This window comes from Podarcis bocagei, assembly GCF_964188305.1.
Source record: "Podarcis bocagei genome assembly, chromosome: 7".
Taxonomy (NCBI): Eukaryota; Metazoa; Chordata; class Lepidosauria; order Squamata; family Lacertidae; genus Podarcis; species Podarcis bocagei.
Genome location: NC_138132.1, coordinates 66,620,126 through 66,641,068, shown reverse-complemented (window position 1 = coordinate 66,641,068; position 20,943 = coordinate 66,620,126). Strand labels below are relative to the sequence as shown.

Here is a 20,943-nt window from a genome sequence, read left to right as displayed (position 1 = left end):
ATTTAGTGTTGTTGTATGTACCCTTTGGAACTCCCCCCCACTTGAATATTAGACAGGCACTGTTTCTGCACCTACCAAAAACCTTCCTCATTCAGCAAGCCTTTTAAGCTGAGATCTTTCCCACGCTGCATCTGTATCTGGATATCGTTTTTTATCACTTGTTCATTGTCCTGGGCTCCTTTGAGAGGAAGGTGGGAAATACATTTAACAAATAAATAAAGCCCAAACTCAGACCTCCTTAGCCTTCATCAATTAGCCTTATGTGTCTTCAGAGTATGGAGCCTCCATGTTTAGAGGCAGTGTACCTCTGGGTTCTGGTTGCCAAGCAACAGCAGCGAGAGCAGGATGTTGTTTTCAAGCCCCCCTTGCGAGCTTTGCAGAGGTATCTGATAGATTACTGTGGGAAGCAGGAAGGCGGGCTAGATGGGTCTGCCCTAGTGGGCCATGAGTCATCCCTGTGTTTGAAAACCTCACTTGAGTGATTGCTAGACATCTATTTGCAAAGTCTAAGCCAGCTTTGGATAATCTGTAGGGCACTTAGACGAACAAATTAGAGCACAGAATGTATTGCTTTTGCTGGAAAATGGTACCTTTCCGTTAATTTGCCCCTCACCCCCACCCCGGCTGCCGCCATGGAATAAATGATGGTGCTGCAAACTAAAAGTTCACCATTAATGCATTTTTGGCTTCATTTAATTAGTGAAAATGTGTTTATCCCACATTTCCGTTTTGCTTGCTTATGTTTTGTTTTTAAAGATCAAGATGACTTATGACACACTTAGTATGTGCATCTGAACAAAATAATAGAAGCAAATATTACAGAACAAGCGATTTGTCATGGCAGATACAGTAAATATAAAATCAGGAGGGTTGTCTGTTGGTCCCTAAGATGCTCCAAAAATCTACAGCCAAATGGGACCAAGCCAAATGGGTGAAAATTATGGCACACTTTCAGTAGATAGGGTTTTTGTAACAACAACAACAACAACAGCTGTTAGAATTTAATTACTTTTTAATAATTATCTTTTGTATGTGTTTTTAGCTTTTTGCATTTTACCTGTGTTGTTTCAGTCCATGTGAGCCACCTTGAAACCTGGTCTGGGGGGGGGGGGGAGCAGGCTCTTTCTCTCTCTCTCCTCTAAAGTTCTCCAGAATTCTGGAGTGTGCATGCACACGAAATCTCATACCAAGAACTAACTTAGTTGGTCTTTAAGGTGCTACTGGAAGGAATTTTTTTATTTTGACTATGGCAGACCAACACGGCTACCTATCTGTAACTGAATCCAGAATTCTTGATCAGGCAAATCAGCAGCAGAGAGAGGGTGGGTGGGGGGTATAAAATAGGCTGAATGTTGTAGCCATCAGGTCAGCTTGTAGAGGCCTGGGTTCCCAGGGGGAGACTGCAGGCTGAATCATTCCCCCTGCTGTTCCTGTGTACTGTATCCCCAGTACACACATACAAAAGCAATGAATGTTTCCGTGTGTGTGTGTGTGTGTGTGTGTGTGTGTGTGTGTGTGTGTGTAAGGGACCATGGTTTACTGGTGCAACTGCAACAAGCAAACCACAGTCAAGGCAGTTCTGTGGCCTCTCTGCTTAGAAGATGACAGGTAGGTCTTGTCAGCATGTTTGTGATGTGTTAAGCAGGATAGGACACTAACCCATGATCAGCGCTGGGCTGCTGCCACAGCTGAGCTGTGAATTGAACACAGATTCCCCCATATCATAGAACTGTAGAATTGGGACCGCAGGGTCATCTATCCTCTATCTCTGCAATGCAGGAATCACAGCTAAAGAACCCCTAGCACACAGCTATCAAACTCTGCTTAAAAAACTTCAAATGTGCTTCCATGTGAAAGCCCTACAGATATTTGAAGCGGGCTATCGTATCACCTCTCGAAATGAGCTTTTTACCCACTGAACTTTAGCTAACTTTTCAGGGCCTGCATGCAGTTTGCAGATTATAATGCTACTTCTGACGTCTTGCTCCATCACCCTCATGTTAATTGCTTGGGACTGGCCCATGGATTTGACAGCACAATGGCATGAAACACCTTTGGCATCTCTGACAAGGGTCAGTTTTTGCAATCTTGCCTGGTTGTGCGGCTCCCAGCGATGCCCATGAAAAGATGCCCAGAGCTGCTTCTCAGGAATTTGCTGACTCGCTGCCAGCGCCTTCCTTGCCCCAGCACTGGACAAGATCTTTGTCTTTGGAAAAAAAGAAGTTATAAATAAACAAAAAGCTACCCAAGCTGGAGTTGCCCTCTTACAGCTTGTTTCATTTTATTTTATAGTGTTTATAGTGCCTGTAGCTTCTAAGTCAAGCTCTGTTCTACTGGTTTTTATCTAGTACAAATGATGACATCAAACTGGAAACTGAAAAACAAACCTGCTTGAATTGGTAAAAGTTCATCTTGTCATTAGGATCCAAACAAGTTGCAGAACTTTTTTGTGGGGGGGGGGGAGCAGTTAAAAGTACAGCTTTTTTCCACCCTAGATAGCTGCAGACAATACTGTTTAACAGCTTTGAGCTGCCAAACTCCACTTGGCACCCAGCACCCTTCCCTGCTCCCCCAGCTGGTTTTTCATTGCTGGACCTCTTGCACGTACCCAAAGTGCTGCTGTGCATGGCACTGACATGAATTCCACTGTTACTGATTTTACCCTTGGTAAAAGACTTGCTTTGAACAGACAAAGCCTGGTGTGGAAGAGAAGGCTCGCAGTGGCTGCCAGCCACAATGGCTACTCTCTTCCTCCACAGTCAGAGGCGGCAAGGCACCTGAATGCTGGTTGCTGGAAGCCAAAGACGGGAAGAGGACTCTTTCATTCAGATGCTGCTTATGAGTTTCCTAATCAGGCATCTGGTCGCCCACCGTAAAAACAGGATGCTGGACTAGATGGACCCCCTTTGGCCTGATCCAGCAGACTCTTCCGATGTTCTTATAGGACCTAAACACTCAAGAAGCATGGAATTCCTCCTTGGGACCCTGCTATGTAAAAGGGAGCTGATTGACCTCCATGAACCCACATGAGGTGCCATAAGAGAGACTCTCTGAGCTCATCTTGTGTGATTCCCTGCATCAAAAGTGCTGCTTGGCATTCTGGCCCCTCACCTGCCCTTTCTGCCTTCTGTTGAAGAACCTGGTCGATTTCATAAAATTTATATACTGCATGATTGTAGTGAATAAAAAGGTTTACACAAAAAATAAAACAACTAGATTATTAGTAATGGCAATAACTTTTTTTAAAAAATAAAAATAAAAACCATCAACAAACTAAAAAGACATCTGCATTCTAAATATCTGGGTAGGCTTGTCTAAACCAAAAAGCTTTTAGCAGGCACCCAAAAGAGTACAGTGAAACCGCCTGCCTGGTGTCAATAGGCTAGGAGTTCCAAAGCGCAGGTGCTGCCATGCCAAAAGATTGATTTCTTACAAAAGCGGAACAGGTGATGCTCCTAACAATGCCAATTCTGCATATCAAAGCGGTCGAGTGAGCATATATAGGTTAAGACAGTCTCGCAGGTGTAGACTGGTCCTACATTATTCAGGGCTTAGTATCCCAATAGTAACACCTTGAACTTGGCCCGGGACCAAATCTGCAAACAGTGCAGATCTCTGAGCAGAGGTGCGGACAAGTCTTTACTTCCATCAGCAATTGTGCCTCAGCATTCTGCACAAACTGCACAATCTGGATCTGATGCAAGGGAAGCCCCACATAGAGTCCACTGCAGTAACCCAGTCTTGAAGGTAACCCAGGCATGAACTACTGTGGGCCAAGCTTGATGAACTCCTCTGTGTCTTGCAGGCAGCGTGATCACAATTTCTGGGCGCATGACCTTCACGAGCAATAAGTCCATGGAGATCGAGGTCTTTGTGGATGCTGACCCCTTTGTGGACGAGTCTCAGGAGCGGTATCGGGCTGTCAGTGCATTCTTCACCTATGTGTCCCTAAGCAAGGAGGGAAGGCCGCTCCCTGTCCCACAGCTGGTGGTAAGCCTTACGAGTCCCCCCTCCCATCTTTTGGTCCTGCAGAACTTGGCTACGAGTCCTTCTCTTCTCTCTCCCCGCCCCCCATTCTGGCACATGTTCCTAGATGACTTCAGAGATGTTAAGCATCCTGGGAGACTCTGCACTCCCGCTGTTGGTGAGAAGCATTTGAAAGCAAACACAGAACCCTCCTGCTTAGCCGTTTCCAGCTGCATTTCAATGTATTGTTTAAACAAAACACGCAGCATTGTGAACGCCCTCCAGGGTTGTGTTTTCCCTCTCTGCTTCCAGGGTGGAGGTCACATGGATTCAAGTTTCTCGTTTGTCAGAGATGATGTGTCTTACGCAGTTGAGCTCTTTATGCAATGTCCCTGGGGCTTTTTTGTGTTCCGTCCAGCAAAATCTTGTTCTCTTAATTCAGCATGGAAAAAAGAGAGAGAAGAAGCTGCTTAAATTAGGCTGAAGACACATTTTGTTTTGTTTTTTCAGAGAGCTGAAAGTGGTTTGAAAGAGAGATCGACTGCTCATGGTGTGTGTATGGGGGGGAGGGGTGTTATCTTGGTTTTGCCCTTGACCAAATGGGCTTGACAGGTTTTTGTGGGGGGTTTTGTTTTGTTTTTACAGCAACCTGCCAAACCTATTTGGCTAGAGAAAGCAGCTGAACAATAAAGGTGTTTTTGTGTGTGTGTGTGTGTGTGTGTGTGTGTGTGTGTGTGTGAGAGAGAGAGAGAGAGAGAGAGAGAGAGAGAGAGAGATTCCCCCCTCAAACGATTTTCACATCTCTAAAATTATTTCTCCAGTCCTTTACCATAACTGCATGTTGCTACCTAAGCAAGTGTAGCTTCCCAGACCTACTTTTGCCAACCTAACACAAATATGAGGGCAGAAGGGGCATTTCTAGGGAAGGAAGCGTGCATAATCTCTCCTGGGCCCATCAATTCTTCCCAACAGTTGCCACATCTCCACCTCTTGATTGTTTTTCCCTCCACTGAGTTTACATCTCTTTCCAGTCAGAGCCTGGCTTAGACAGGGAGGGGGGCATTCTTAAAAAAGTGGTCTGGTGGAGCATTTGTGGGTGAGAATCGGCTGAGAAAGGGTTAAACACCCTACCCACTTCTCCGCTGGACCACCATCATTTGTCCCACTCATACACATGCCTCCATGCTGAACATACAGGGCTGGAAACCCTGTATATTTTGCTCTGTCCACCCTTAGTGTCTCCAAAGAGTCCCCTTAAAACCCATGATAATAAAACACCTAATCTTTTCTACAGTGTTTGTCCCATTACTGTCTCTTGAAATGTTTTTTAATTATAAGCATTAAGGTAGTATTGATGCAGAATTTGGAGCCATACGGCCTCCAGCTTCTATCGATGTTTGAACGTCACCTCTTCCTCCTCCCCAAAAAAGTCTTCCTGGCTTACTTTTCCTACCGACTATTCCCTTTTATTGCCTATTTTTAGCTGTCTTCACTCAGCCGCTCAGAAACAGCTGAGTGAGAGAGTTGTTCCTCGATTAATATGTTATGCCTTGTTGATTTCCAACGGCACTCAACTCTCCCCCGGCCCCCCGGTGTTTCAAAGCATTTAGTCGACTCGGCTTGGTTTTGCTATCGGAGTAGTGTTTATATAATTTGTTCTTAACATTAAATGAAACACACAGATACACCCCACTTAAATTTCTTGGTGCTATTAAATGGGGGGGGGACATCCCCCCCCCAAATGTGCTGCACTTCTTTATTTCTGGAGCTTGTTACTGCCTTCATGGAATTTAAAGTCAGCTCAGCTCCACTTCATGTAACTTTCCATTCTTGTAAGGCTGTTGGCCAGGCCAAGGCTTTGATTTATTTCTTGTGTATTTCATAGAATCATAGAATCACAGCGCTGGAAGGAACCACAAGGGTCATCTAGCCCAACCCCCAGCCATGCAGGAATCACAGCTAAAGTATCCCTGACAGATGGCCACCCAACATCTGTTTAAAATCCTCCAATGAAGGAGAGACCACCACCTTCCAAAGGAGTCCATGCCACTGTCAAACAGCTCTTACCATCAGAGAGTTCTTCCTAATGTTTAGTCGGACTCTCTTGTAATTTGGATCCATTGATTTGGGTCCTGCCCTCTAGAGCAGCAGAAAACAGGCCTGCTCCATCTTCCATGTGGCAGCCCTTTAAATATTTGAAGATGGCTATCATATCACCTCTCAGTCTCCTCTTGTCCAGGCTAAACATACCTAGCTCCCTCAACTGTTCCTCATCAGGCTTGCTTTCTAGACCCCTGATCATCTTGGTTGGCCTCTCTACACATCTTCCAGCTTATCAATATCCCTCTGCGACTGTGGTGCTCAGAAGTGGACACAGGGCTCTAGGTGGGGTATGATCAGGGCAGAGTAGATTGTTGATGTAGCCTAAAATTTATATATTTATTTGCCACTCTTACACACCATGTTCCAAGCCACAGCTTACATCAACAAGAGGAATAACAGCAAAACAACATCTTAAAACGGCCACAACAATTGCATAGCAAGGCAGCTGAAAGGATGTTATCAGCCAGCTGGGAAAGCATTTATTCTCCATAGGAACCCCAATGGGAGCGTTAACACCCCAACACATCTTGCTTCTTCCTCATTAGGGTTCTAGGGGAACCCCAAGTCACATCTTTAGGTCCATCCAGCACAGAGCAGGCCCCTCTCTTCTCTCTCCAGTTTCCAGCATCAGGCAAACTGAAACTCACAACTCCCTGGCTAGCATTGTGTTGTGTTTCCCTAAAGCCATTATTTAAACACTTTATGTACTGCTTAAGTACAAACATCTCTGGGCGGCGTGCAAGAATTATAATACAGAAAAGGTTAAAAATCAGGTTAAAACTATAAAAGCAGACCTCAGTTAAAATGCCTGCTGGAATAAAGTCTTCAGTAAGTCCCGGAAGTTCAGGAGAGAAGGGGGCCTGACTGACATGGCTAAGGCTTCAAATTATATCCCTGACACCTGCAACAGAACAGCTGGGAAGGACACTCTCTCTCTCTCTCTGGGGCCTTGGAGAGCTGCTGCCAGTCAGAGTGGACAAAGCTGGGGCTGGATGGATGCAATGGCGCCTGACTCGGAGGAAGGTGGCTTCACTGTATGTTAATGTTTTCCAGGGTTCTATTCTGCCTCTGCTCTAAGCCGCTGTATTCCCTCGAGCCAGAATTAAATTTCTGGCAAGCGGGCTCCCCACCCCACGCTGAGCAATGCGGAGATGCTAATCTTCTTGGATTGCAGTGTTCCGAGTTCCTTGAACTGATGTGTTTGTCTTTGAGGCTGGTCCGCTGTGCAGTTTCCAGGCGAAGGTCTCTCATCCCAGGCTCCCCGCTGCTGTGGCATCCAGGGGGCACATCGAGGGCTGCTTCGCATTGCCAAACCAAACTGGGCTCCTCCTGCTTGCTGCTCAGTGCTTCTGCGAAGCAGAACTGCCTCAGGCTGTAGAGAATCATAGAATTTTAGAGCTGGAAGGGACCCCAAAGGTCATCTAGCCCAAACTCCTGAGCACGGGGAGTTTCCTAAGACTATTTCCCATCACCACCACTTCTAACCAGAGGTTCAGCTGCACTGACACCTAGTTAATGAGAATCCAGATCTTCCATTGATCTGCTGTGCCCACATACTGCTGGTAGGCCTGTTTGAGGGCAGCAAGTCCTGAGAGGAAAATTAAATGTTGAGTCCGAGAATGTAGGTGTCCAAAGGATGACTTCATGGCCCGTGTAGCCAATTCCTTGTCCCTTGGGGCAGGGTTCCAAAGCTACCTTTGGCTGAGAGACTGAGCCCCCTAGTTCAACTCTTGCCTTGCCCACGAGCTCCCTAGAACGCCATGCAAAAGCCCCTCTGGTGTGGATTTCTGCTCCCAGCTATTAGCAACTCTGGAAAGACCAGGAAGCAGGATATGAAGTCAACAGCTGTCTCGCCGACCCTCTGCAGCATCGGATATTCTGTGGTCTCTGAACCCAACAGTCATTTATCGATCTCCCTCTCTAGAATTGTCTGATTCCCTTTAATATTTAAGACTGTTTTGATGTCTAAATTAGCAGCTGTCACCCCGTCTCGTGAATAATATTGGCCTATCTTGCTAGGAAATTATTAGGCAAACTGTGAGGTTATGAAATTTAGCACATCATCAGTTTCAGTATTAATATGAGTGCCTGTCTGCTGTCTCCACCCACATTCCGCCTCAAGACTGATACAGTGCAGGCTCCCTCCCTTGATCCAACATCAGCCCAGCCACCCAGCCCATTCCATTCTCTTGCCCAGGGGTAGGCAAAGTTGCACCCTCCAGATGTTGGAGCTGCCAGAATGGAGGTCTGGCCTGATCCACACTCACAAAGTTGGTTGGCCTGTTAAGAATTTGCTGGTCAGCGGTTCCACAGGCTTGGTTTGAAATCTAAGCTGAACAAACACATCTCTAAACTTGGGAGGGGGGAGGCAAAGTTGGACCTGGGACCTCATGGACCCACCAACCAGCTCAGCTGCAGAGCCATGCTTCCAACCCCTAATCCCAAGAGGCAATCTTGAAGGATTCAATGACAGCTTGAAATAGGGAGAGGACAGGCCCAGGTTTGCTAGCTGACTTTGGGTCAGCCCCACTCCTGTCCCCCAGGGTTGTTTGGCTTCAATAGGTATAATCTAAGCAGGAGGCAGTGGTGGTAAATAAAGGGAAGGATCCTCTTCCGAATTCCAGGGCTGAGCTTTGAGGCCTGGCTCTGATTAACCACCAATTGTGTTGGAGGAATGCTGGCTTGAGTTTACTTCTGCAGGGGATAGTTGGGTGTGTCGGAAATTTAGCTGCAGTCGCTTATGGGGGGTAGTTTCTGCCATTTTCCATCTTAAAATATGCTCTCTCTGGGTCAACTCCGGGTCTTCTGGGGGTGGGGAGAGGAACGGCCTCCAGGCAGTTGCAATGCAAGGGGCTGTGATGACTTTTTTAGTTTGGTCTCCTGCAGGTGGCGGGGGAGGCTTGGCAGGCATTCTTCAAGCTGTGTGGCCGTTCTGCATTTTAACTGGCTCATTTCAGCAGGGGGCAGAGGGAGGAGTGCTGCTGCTGAACTGTGCCATATGAGGCTGGGTTACCAGGAAATCCCAGGTTCAGATATCACTTGCTGGGTGACCACCCACCCACCTGTAATATTCTGAAACTGGGCTTACCTTATGATGCTGGGAAGAGTTAATGCAGGCCAAGGTTCATATTAGACACAGTTGCATGGAACTTATTCCAACCTTTGTTGATGGAAAGCAGTCCCAAGAAGCTGCAAATTCCAGGAGGGGGCTGGTGGACCTTTTCCTACCCCTCCAAGCTCTTGTCACAGCCCCCCCCCACACCTTGCAGGTGCCTATAGCAGTGTCGTTTGTTGAGCCAATTGTGAGCACAGTGACCATAGTACTATTAAATTAAATATCCATGTAAATGGCCAATTACCAAGACAATCCAGCACTGTCACGTTCGATTTCAAAGAAGTCCTCAGAACGAGGAGATTGGTAGAAAGGAGTGTGTAATGCAGATCAGGAAAGGTACCACAAGCACAAGAGGATGCCAGTGTGGTTAATGGGCAGAGTCAAAGGATCTATTAGAGGCAAGGAGGCTTCCTTCAAAAAGCAGAAGCCTTGTCCAAATGGAAGAGAACTTTGGCAAAAGAAGTGCAAGCAGACAGCAAGGGATGCTAAAAGGGGAATGGGGGGGCATGTTGTTAAAAGCATTAAGACCAACAACAGGAAGTTCTTGAAATACAGTGGTACCTCAGGTTACATATGCTTCAGGTTACAGACTCCGCTAACCCAGAAATAGTATCTCGGGTTAAGAACTTTGCTTCAGGATGAGAACAGAAATTGTGCTCCGGCGGCGCGGCAGCAGCAGGAGGCCCTATTAGCTAAAGTATTGCTTCAGGTTAAGAACAGTTTCAGGTTAAGAATGGACCTCCGGAATGAATTAAGTACTTAACCCGAGGTACCACTGTACAGTAGTAACAGGAGATTGTCATCTGTGGAGGAGCTTGAACAGGAGGCTGGGCTGGATGGGCCACTGGGATGTCCCAGCAGGTTCTTCTCATGTTCTTACATCAAGTGGGGAATTGCTCTTCGGGGAAAGGGGTTAAGCACCACCAGCACCACCAGGGCTCTGCTCTGTATCACAGGCTTCCATGACAAAACTAGAAAGTGACACACACTTTCCATTAATGTGTGGCTTGACTCCAAGTTCAGCCTTCCTGAGCTTGGTGCTGCCACCCCACAGTTGTTTTTGGACTACAGATCCCATCAGCACGAGCCATGCTGGCTGGGGTGGATGGCAGTTGCGGTCCAAAACACCAGAGGGGGGCATCAGCTGGGTTGGGCAAGGCAGCACAGAGTTCAGCTGGAGATTCTGTAGTGCTGGCTGAATTAACTGTTAAGTGTTAGCATTCTAAAACAGTGTGGTCAAGTTCCCCAAAGTGAGTGATTCCTGCAGGTTTGCATGGTTTCCATAATGGGGAAATCCTCTGAGAGTCACAATGTTCCTCACCACCAGGACGAGAGGCCTCTCAGGGTGAAAGAGGCAGAGGAGGAAGAGCAATCGAGGTGAAAGGTGGGCAGGTGTGGGAATGAGGCTTGGGAATGCCCTGCAGTTGGATACTGCGAGAGCCAGCGTGGTGTAGTGGTTAGAGTGTTGGGCTAGGACCCAGGAGAGACCAGGGTTCAAATCTGCTGCTCGGCCATGAACCTTGCTGGGTGGCCTTGGGCCAGTTACCACCTCTCAGCCTACCTCACAGGGTTATTGTGGGGATTAAATGAGCAGGGGGAGAACCACGTGGCACCACCTTGAGCTCCATGGAGGAAGAGGTGGGATATAAATGCAATAAATAAAATAAAAGCCCATCTCTTCCAGCTCTGGCTTTGCTGTGGTGGCCAACCAGGAAGCTCCTGAGTGAAATATGTATGTTTGGGGAGTGGGGTGGGGGGAGCAAGGGACTTACCCAGCAATGCAGGGCCAAAGATCTTCCCTTCCAGCTGGAAGATAATGTTACACCACTTGGCAGCAGATAAACACAGAGGACTTGGTTGGAAGGGAGCGATTCATTAGCGCCACCACTCTTCCTGGGGGAATCGTCCTGCCAGGCTGGTGCATAATAACCACTGTGATCCAGAAACGTCCCCCGGCTGCCTCTGACTAAACCACCAAGGAGCCTGCCAGCCACCTGGCATGTGCCTTTTTACAAGTGATTAAGTACCTGGGTTCAGCCACAAGTCCTCTGCGTGTAAAACACGTCCCTGCATATGGGATTGTCACATCATTTGGCAGGTGTGCCAGGAATGTCCTTGTCTCTGATGTACAACGGGGGATCAGAAAACCAAGGGCTTGCCGAAGCCAAGGCCAGAGCTCGATCCTTTGTCCCTCTTTGCCCCCACCCCTTCAGTCGCCACAGATTCTGTGCAGGCTCAAATATTCTATTGGGGGAGAGTGCGCAAATCAAGCAGATTCTTGTTTTATTGATTTGGAGCACTTGGACCCCCACTCTTCAGCCAAAAAGGCTCCCGGATTGGCTTACATACAGTCAATTAAAACAAGTCAGACCCTGCCCACTCAGGCTTACAATTTTCAAAAAACACAAGGGAAAATGAACAGGGAGAGAAGCAGGAGGATCACACTCGGGGACAAATTCAGTTCTTTGTTTAATGACCAGCTGGCACAGAGCAGATCATAGACTTGTGGAGTTGGAAGGGGCCCAAGGGATATTCTAGTCCAACTCCCTGCAATGCAGGAACCACAGCAAATATGATTGCAGATGAGCATTTTCCTTCTGCCTTGCATCTACAGTGGTGGACGTGTTGCTGGTCCGTGAGGCAGTGTGATTCAGTGACTAGTGTGTGATGTTTAGGTATGTGAAATGAAGTGGGGTTTGTGGGAGGTATGGATGTTGTGGAATCTCATCAGAATGGGAAACAGTACCGGAAATTATGTGGATTCAAACAGGAACAGAGTTCAGGCAGGCAAATGTGATTGTGTACTCACTGTTGTCACTTTTTTGCCACTTCCCCCTCCCCAAAGTGACACAATCAATGTGGAATCACGTAGCAATATCACAAATTAATTGTATGTAAATTTGGCCACAGCAAACAAACAAACAAAAAGGTGTTTTTGTGGAATTCAAGCTGCATCATTATCATCATCATCATAAATTTATATGTATGACGCTTTTCCATGGTGGGACCGTGCTCAAAGCAGTTCACAACAACATGCAGAATAAAATGTAACAACATTTCAAGATAATGCATGAACAGTTGCAAAACAGAATACAATTTAAATGAAAAGTCATGCTAATATCAATATGGCAAGCAAACATTTCATCCTAATAAACAGTGAAACAAAATAAAATACAATACATCCAAGTAGCAGCAAAAACAATGCTGCCGCCACCCCAGCAGAGGGTTGGGGCAAGGCAGGGGCAACAGCTTGCCACTGGTGGTAAGGTAAAGGTAAAGGAACCCCTGACCATTAGGTCCAGTCGTGGCTGACTCGCGTTTACCTTCCCGCTTTGACATGCTTTTGAACTGCTAGGTTGGCAGGAGCAGGGACTGAGCAACGGGAGCTCACCCCGTCGCTTCTGATCGGCAAGTCCTAGCCTCTGTGATTTAACCCACAGCACTACCTGCATCCCCTGGTGGTAGCAAAACAGAAATGACACTCGTTTGCATCCCTCACTGTGGTGTGAGTGACCCACCCCCAGCCATGGTGAACAGGGGTTTGAGATGGAAAGGAGCAGAGCCTGGAGACCCCAGGGAGCAACCCCAAGTGAGCAGCTCTGTTGGGACCCAGAAACAAGGGGTGGGAGATGAAATGATCAGAGCCCTAGGAACATCAGGTGCTGCCTTATACTGGTCTGTCTACCTAGCTCAGTATAGTCTAGACTGACCGGCAGTAATGGCTCTTTAGGGTTTCAGGTAGAGATCTCTTCCAGCCCTACCTGGTGCTGCTGGGGATTGAATCTGGGACTTCCTGTGCAAAGCAGATGCTTTACCGCTGAGCCACCATCTCTTCCTTCTAGCATCTTTCTTTGCTGCTAAAACTACAAGGAGAACCAAAGAGGCACAAGGGAGCTGAAGGGAATGGGAGAGCTCCAAGGATCTGGAGGGCATCCCTTGCAAAACACCCACCTGGAAATGTGCCCTTAACATTTTGAAATGTGGATCCCAGGGTACCCTTTGGTTTCCTGCAGCTGTGGATGAGGACTGACAGATGTTTCCTGTCTGTGCTGATATCTCTAGGGAAGATCCTCCCCTTAACCTAGCCAGCCAACGTAAGGATGAGTGGTTGTAAGAATACAACGAGAACCGCTTTTGTCGAAGATTTTAAACACAGTGAAATAAGTGGCTGGGAAAACCCTGCCTGTCCCTCATGTGCTTTGGGTTCCAGGGCCAGCTTAATCCAGCCTCGACCATGCCCACACCTGTTCTGTCTTTGCTCGGCAGGTAGAAACAGAAGATGAGAAGAGGCGTTTCGAGGAGGGGAAAGGCCGCTACCTCCAGACCAAAGCCAAGCGCCAGGCACAGACCCAGCCGCTCACTCAGCAATGACCGATCTCAGCCGGAGCCCCTTCCGGGAGGAGAGTGCCACCATCAGCACATCCACTCAGAAATCTTCACTTTGGGCATTTCAATAGCAGAACCTGACCGGTAGCACATAGAGCCCTCATGGCACCCCAGAGAAAGCCACCATTCTGTTATATCTGTACTTGTCGTAACTAGTCCAATTGGCACATTAGGAGCCATGCTAGGCGGCCAGGGATGCCCTTGGAAAGGTGGGGTGGGGGGCTTCGGGACAAGGGATTGGGGGTGGTAATCCTGCTTAGGGAGTTATGGAGCTTCATTATTTTGAAGGCTGCTCCACCTAGGAGGGCTATTGTATTTTAACAAGGTTGGGGGTTTTTTGCGGGGATGGGGTGGGGTTTGCCTTGAAAAATCCTGGCCAGCCTCCCCATGCCTAATGCCCTCCAGATGTCTTGGGTTTCCAAGACTGATGGGGCTTGTAGTCCAAAACATCTGGAGGACACCAGGATTGTTGGGCAGGCTACCCTTGTTACATGCAGACGAACTGAACACCTGGCTGGGGCAACACAAGGACTACGTTGTTGCACTTATGGGGACTGCTCTCCCCACCACCAAAAAAGGCACTAGCATTCTCTCAGAAGAATGATGAGGCCATTAGCACAGATTTTTTTTCCAGGGCCTTGTGTCTTTGTTATGCTCTTGTTTCACACCCTTCCCTTCCTCTCAGCAAACACCAAAAGCTGCTTCATGACAGTCACAAGCCTAAAAAACAACGCTGTTCTCTGTATTGTTATCTGGCAGTCTCTCTTCTGTTCCATTCCTCTTGACTATACATATGTATATGTATGCCTAATTTATTTAATGGCTATTGTGAATAAAGACTCTATGCCTTTACTTCAGTGATGGGTTTCTGTTAAATTGCTTTGGGCAGGTAGAGTATGCAGGTGACTCTCAACTTACATTCCGGGGATAGCATTCAAAACCAAAATTCTGTATAGTCAAAACACACGCGGCACAATGGTGAATGGGCTTGCCAAAGTTTTTTTTTTCCTGGGCGCCCACCCCCTTTTAATTTTCTTCTTAAATTTACCAGGCGCGTACAAGTTAAATGTGTGCAAATTGCGAGTTACCTGTAGACGTTTGCACAGCTGATGGGACATCTAGCAGGCTTGGACTCCATAGAAACACAGGAATCTGCCTTATGCTGAATCAGACCATCAGTCCATCTTGCTCAGTGTTGTCTGCACTGACTGCCAGCAGCTCCTGCAGGCAGGAGTCTTTTCCCATAGCAGTATATAAATATTCAATCAATCAATCAAACAAACAGATACCATGTAAGTAAGCACGGAAAGGGAAGACCTGCCACCATTTTGAGTGTGGAATGAGCCCACTTGGCCAGTGGCAACTGGTTCCAGGGAAGCTTGGAAGTGGGAGAAAAGGAAAGGAAGTTACAGGCCGTCATAGAAGTTTCACATCTTATAAGAGCAGTACAGTCAGTGGAAGTGTCCCTTGACCAAGCTAGGAATAAAGTACCTGGAGAGAAAAAGGAAAACTCTGGTTGCTGTGCTTCTTTCTGTGGTTAAACAGGCTGCTGTTTCCTTGGAGTTACAGGAAATGTGAGTTTTACCAACTGTTATAAGAGAAAACTGCTCCTTTATCCCTTATGAGGTATCCAAGAGCCTGTATAGAGTCCTTATGTAGGTTCTCTATTGGTAGGAGAAAATAGCAGAGGCCAACCAGAGAATATTGAGAAGCAAAGCAGCTGCTAAGCAAGATCTTCATTAAACTGTTGCAACAGGGTCCCCCACTCCCCCCACGCAGGAAGGGAGGAGAGGAACCCCGAACAATGGTGTGCAAGCTCTTATATCGTCTTTTGAAATTGCCTATAGTTCCTGAATCTCTTACATATATTGATAGTTTGCTCAGCTTAACAGATACTTGCCAGGCTGTATTTGCAAAGGGAGGTGTAAGCCCCTACAGTCCAAAGACAACTGGAAAGCTTTTCCCATTTCCTTCCTCCTTGCAGAGAAATATTTGAGGTCCATTTGGGAGAGTCAAAATGGCTTCAGGATTGCTCTCCTGTACTGTTTCAGACACTATACTTATGCACGTGTGTTTGCCTTGTACATTTATGAACATTTATTCTCTCTCTATATAAGACCTTAGAATTCCTATAACACAACTGAAATCTGTTTGAGTTGGTGGATGCCTAGGAAATAAACACCAGCCAAGACTGTAATTGGGAAGGGCTCCATCCTCAGGGGAGGCTGTTTGCTGAGTGTCTGCAAGAGGTGCCATTCTGTCCTTGCTTCCACTTTGAATTTGAAAACAAACACCACACACCTTGGCCCTTGAGTGTTTGCACTGCCTCAAAACCAGCAGCCAGGTTCTGAAGTTCCTAGACAATCCTCCTCCCCCTCTGGCTCTGTGTTGCTTATGTTTCCTCTGTGCTGATGGACAGGTGCTCTGCACATGTTCAGAAGGCCTATTATTTCCCTAGGCTGCGCAGGCAAGCCTGCTCTGGTTCCTAGGTCCTAGCAGCATATTTGTTCGTATCTATAATGTAAGCCGTTTACCATTTTTTGAGGAGTTCTCTCTCTCTCTCCCCCACCCACAAATCAGCGTGGGAGAAGACGGTCCCAGCCCCACTGCTCAGAGCTGGAATTGTCATCAGGGAGCTTGCAATTAAGCAGAGTATAAATAGCCCCAACTCGAGTGGGCAGCGGTGTGGCTTTAGTCATGGAGAGGAGTGACATTTCTAAGTGAAATAGCTGTTTAGCGCTCCCTTTTCCCTTCTCTCCCCCCCCCCCACCCCCAATTCCCAGTCGCATGAGTCATGACAAAACCCAGGCAGATAACAGGTGGGAGAAAGGAACCCTCACCCCTCAGTGTTGAGCCTCTGCTGTGTCTCTGTCATGTGGTGTTTAACTGTTACAGGATTCTTTCCTAAGGGCAGCACCCGGCCCTACATACGTCCATCCCAAAAGAAGCTAAGCTTTGGACTTCTTCCTTAAAATGCAACCTCTGTTCCTCAGCGTTGTATGGCCAGATCAAGCCTCTGTGTGAATGCCCAATGGCTAAGATGTGGGTTTTGAAAGTGGAAGCAAAGGCAGAACAGTACCTCTTGCAGAGACACAGCAGGCAACATCCCCGGGGGGTGGATGAGTCCTTCAAGGTCAGAGGAAAGTGTGTGTGACAAACAGACGGACAGAGACACAAACAAAGTCATTGGCAAGTGTTGCTTTGCAGTGATGAGGAGGTCCTCCTCCCAATTACCTCTTCTCCCTGTAGAATCTGGATGTCTGTTCCAATCTGGTTTTAGTTTATTGTTTATTTTATGCTTTGAATTATTTAAAGAGTCATTTTAATGGGGTGGTTTTTCTTACTGATAATTGTGTTGTTTTATTCTCTTTGCAAACTGCATTGAGGTTTCTTTGTTTACCATCAAGCAGTTGTATAAATTTTGTGAAATAATTTCTAAAAGGAGGGGTGAGCAGGTGAATCTCACAAAAGTGAGGCCAGCTCCTTCCTGATCTACAGGAATCCACAGTCTCTCTTAGAGCAGGTGACCAGGGATGATGGGGCTGTAGTTCAGCAACAAATGTAAGTTTGAGATTAGCCACCCCTGGGACCAGCTTTTCTAAGGTAATTCATCATCGTCATCATGAGAGCCAGTGTAGTATATAATGGTGAGAATGTCAGACTAGGACCTGGGAGAGACCAGGGCTCAAATCCCCCCTGGGCCATGAAGATCGTTGGATAGCCTTGAGCCAGTCACTGCCTCTCAGCCTAACCCACCTCATAGGGCTGTTGTAGGGATTAAATGAGGGGAGAGCTATGTAAGCCATCTTCAGCTGCTTGGAGGAAAAGGTGGGAAATAAATGTGATAATTAATCATTTCTTGGGATGCCACCTTTCCTTGGTAAACGGCGTTCCAATGTTGCTCACAGCCTTCTTCTTTTTTATGAAAAAATTCCTTCCAGTAGCATCTTAAAGACCAACTAAGTTAGTTCTTGGTATGAGCTTTTGTGTGCATGCACACTTCTTCAGATACACTGAAACAGAAGTTGCCAGATCCTTCTATATAGTGAGAAGGTGGGGAGGGGTATTACTCAGAAGGGTGGTGGGAATGGGAGATTGGCAGATAGCTGAGATGAGCCTGTTGACGACTCTTAACGACTGTAATAGGTCTTACAGGAAAAGGCAAGGGGTGAGAAGGTGAGAAATGGCTTAGTCATGTATAATGACATGTATAATCTTTTTTATGTTTAAAGTTTGGGGATGGATAATGCTGCATGCCTCCACTTCAATAACATGAGTCTTGCTGGATCAGGCCCATGGCCCATCTAGTCCATCATCCTGTTCTCACAGAGCCAACCAGATGCCTATGGGAACCCCACAAGCAGGATCCAAGCACAGAAGCACTCTCCTCTCCTGTGGTTTCTAGCAGCTGGTATTCAGAAGCATTACAGCCTCCAACAGTGGAGTGCATGGCCATCATGGCTAGCAGCCATCAGTAGCTCTCTCCCTGCCGTGAATTGGTCTAATCCTGTTTTAAAGCTGTCCAGTTTTGTGGCCATCCCTGCATCCTGTGGGAGTGAGTTCCATTGTCCAACCCTTAAAGTATGTGAAGGGCTTCCTTTTATCTGTCCTGAATCTCCCAACCCTCATCTTCATTGGATGCTCATGAGTTCTAGAGTTAGGGAAAGAAGAAAGGCTTCTCTTTATCTACTTTTTCCATGCCACGCATCCTATAAACTTCCATCATGTTGCCTCTTACTCTCTTTTTGTCCCAAAAATGAAGTACCACCAAATTCTGCAACCTTTCCTCATACAGGAGTTGCTCATTACCAAACTTAAAACAATGGATAGACCTGGTCTGAACAGAGACATTGGATTCTTATCTCATTATACATGACTAAGCCATTTTTCACCTTCTCACCCCTTGCCTTTTCCTGCAAGACCTATTACAGTCGTTAAGAGTCGTCAACAGGCTCATTTCAGCTATCTGCCAATCTCCCATTCCCACCACCCTTCTGAGTAATACCCCTCCCCACCTTCTCACTATATAGAAGGATCTGGCAACTTCTGTTTCAGTGTATCTGAAGAAGTGTGCATGCACACGAAAGCTTATACCAAGAACTAACTTAGTTGGTCTTTTAAGGTGCTACAGGAAGGAATTTTTTTATTTTGACTATGGCAGACCAACACGGCTACCTATCTGTAACAGGAGTTGCTCTGTTACCTTGGTTATTTTGGTTATTATTATTATTATTATTATTATTATTATTATTAAGGAAAAAAGAAGTGTGTCTTTGGTACCTGGAATATGGTGTTGAGGTGACTTGAGCAGGGGTCCCACATGGGATTTCGAAGCCACACGTTTGCTGCGTCAGCCAAAAACGTTTGGGCAGGAAGCTCATCTGGGCTGGGCCCCTTTCCCCCTTTTTCTGTCTTTTTCCTTGAGAGTGCCTGTCCCAGGCAGATGGCCTCACGGCCAGCTTCTTCAAGAGCGCAGCCTCTGCCCTGCGCCTCCCTCGGCCGAACGCCAGCCTAGCAACACGACCGCATGTCTCCAGCAGCTCAGCGAGGCTCAGCGCTGGCTTTTCACTTCCAATTAAACATCAAGATGCATTTTGAAGGATGAGTCAGGGCTGCCCTTCAGGAAAAGGGGGAAGTTTCTGTAACATGAAAGAAATGCGTCTCAGGCTTATGGGCAAAAGCAGGGCGGCCAGGGCAAAACATTCCCCCTTCCCCTGCCAAAAAAGAGGGTGCCTCCCTTGTGTAACTTTTGAGATGGTGAGGCGTAACATTCTCTGGACCAGAATACCTTGTCCAAATTAAGCAGGTAGGTCCAAGGATGGCTACTCATTCCCGAAATCTGTTTTCCGGCCTTGATTCTGGCCAGAATCTGACCTCCTCCTAGCTATGCATCCATATGTGGTCAGCAAACTGCAAGCGAACACACGGGAAGCAAGTGGAAAGCCAAATCTTACACCCCTCCTTTGCAAAGGGGCAGGGCTCCTGCATCTCTCAGTTTTGCTTCCTTGAAGAACCACAGCTCAGCACTAAGCATCTACCTAATGGCTTTCTGGTAGGGCCAGGAGAGACTCCCTGCCTGAAACCCTGGAGAGCAGCTGCCCGTGAGTGTAGGCAGTACTAAGCTAGACGGGCCAATGGGTCTGACTTGGTAAAAGGCACTTTCCTATGTGTTGGCAGCTGATGTGCACTGCAGAGTGCCTTTCTGGGAATTCTGCTTCAGAGAGCCTCCAGCTTCTGACTAGGCTTGGCGAAGTGTTCAGGTGGGAAGAGTGACTTCCTCTAAGGTCAACTTGGCCATCTCTTGTTTGATGCTGGTGGGAGAGGCTGATGGACTGCCGGAAGTTGGTTCAGTCTTGGAGGGGTTCTTTGGCACAATTAGGAAGTCAGGGAGTGAATGTTTTGCAAGCCCAACCGCCTGGCCAGCCTTTGAGATTTTCCCTGAGGTTCCTGTTCGCATCTGAGATGGAGCCTTTTTTGGTGGCTTCCCCCATCTCCTTGCCCTCTCTCCACATTGAGGTGTACCCTGCCTCAGGCTTGACACTTTGTAGTGTGACGTGAACAAAGTGATCCCCTTTCAGACAGTGTCTAATAATACTTAATGGCTTTCTTTGGGAGAAGCTTTTGAAAATGGTGAGTTTGGGGGTTCTGTTTCAGCTGTTTTGACTGCCTTGGATTTGTACATGGTTTATGTCGCCAACATTGAGTTTTGCGCTTATGGAGGCAGTGAGCCAGGAGGGGTGGGCAATACCCACCCAAGAGGCATTCTTTTCTTAGCAGCTCAGATGTCTTCAGAGTAGGCTTCCTCCAGAGGTGAGGGCTGCAGTGGGCCTGGAATCTCACCCCCCCAAACCCTCTTCCCAACCACACTGCCTTCTCAAGACACGAGCTAAGGGGGCGTCACAAAGGATAGGGGTTTTTCCTTATTTTACATCCAGTTCTGCTGGTCAGCGGTCTCGATGAAGCCTCACTGCTGTGGCCGGGGAAAGCACTCTGCATATGCTCAGAGGCACACTAGCTCGCCCACGCACCTCGCACGCAAACAAGGAGGCCCGAGGAGTGCAAAGCGATGCACTCTGCGTATGCTCAGAGGCGCTCACGTACCTCGCCTGCTCCTGAGACCCGAGTTCATCAGAGCAATGCAAAGTGGGGACGTGCGCCTCCTCCTCGCCCGTGGGATGATTCATGGGGGCTGCAGAGTGATCCTCCTGCGCCTCCCGGTGCGCCATCGCCATCTTCGGCCAGGACTACCGGTGGGGGTAGGAGCGGGGGTGGGGGCCGGGAAAACAGACCGGCTCGGAAGTGCGCCCCCTCCCAGGCTAAAAGAGAGAACGGAGAGGGGAGGGGAAAGGAGCCATCCCTGGGGTGGAGACACA

General features: G+C 47.6%; 1 protein-coding gene and 1 long non-coding RNA gene across 5 annotated transcripts in view; one reads left to right on the top strand and one right to left on the bottom strand.

Annotated features, from left to right (window-relative positions):
* The window catches only part of ACOT7 (acyl-CoA thioesterase 7), a 69,006-nt gene extending 54,584 nt beyond the window's left edge, over positions 1-14,422 (top strand). For all 3 annotated transcript variants that reach the window (XM_081201647.1, XM_081201648.1, XM_081201649.1), the window contains 2 exons: positions 3,806-3,990; positions 13,451-14,422. In XM_081201647.1, the coding sequence (XP_081057773.1) occupies positions 3,806-3,990; positions 13,451-13,555 (290 nt within the window). In that variant the 3' untranslated portion in view covers positions 13,556-14,422. The remainder of the gene's footprint in view (positions 1-3,805; positions 3,991-13,450) is intronic.
* On the bottom strand, positions 3,998-20,940 carry LOC308591173. 2 transcript variants are annotated; one of them, XR_014010022.1, is made up of 4 exons: positions 20,672-20,940; positions 18,851-19,209; positions 14,659-14,948; positions 3,998-7,441 (listed from the first exon to the last, which is right to left on the bottom strand). It is a non-coding gene; the product is annotated as an uncharacterized lncRNA (long non-coding RNA). The 2 variants fall into 2 exon arrangements; XR_014010023.1 differs by lacking the exon at positions 3,998-7,441 and having other exon boundaries at positions 14,530-14,948; positions 20,672-20,934.
* Between the last annotated feature and the right edge of the window lie 3 nt (positions 20,941-20,943).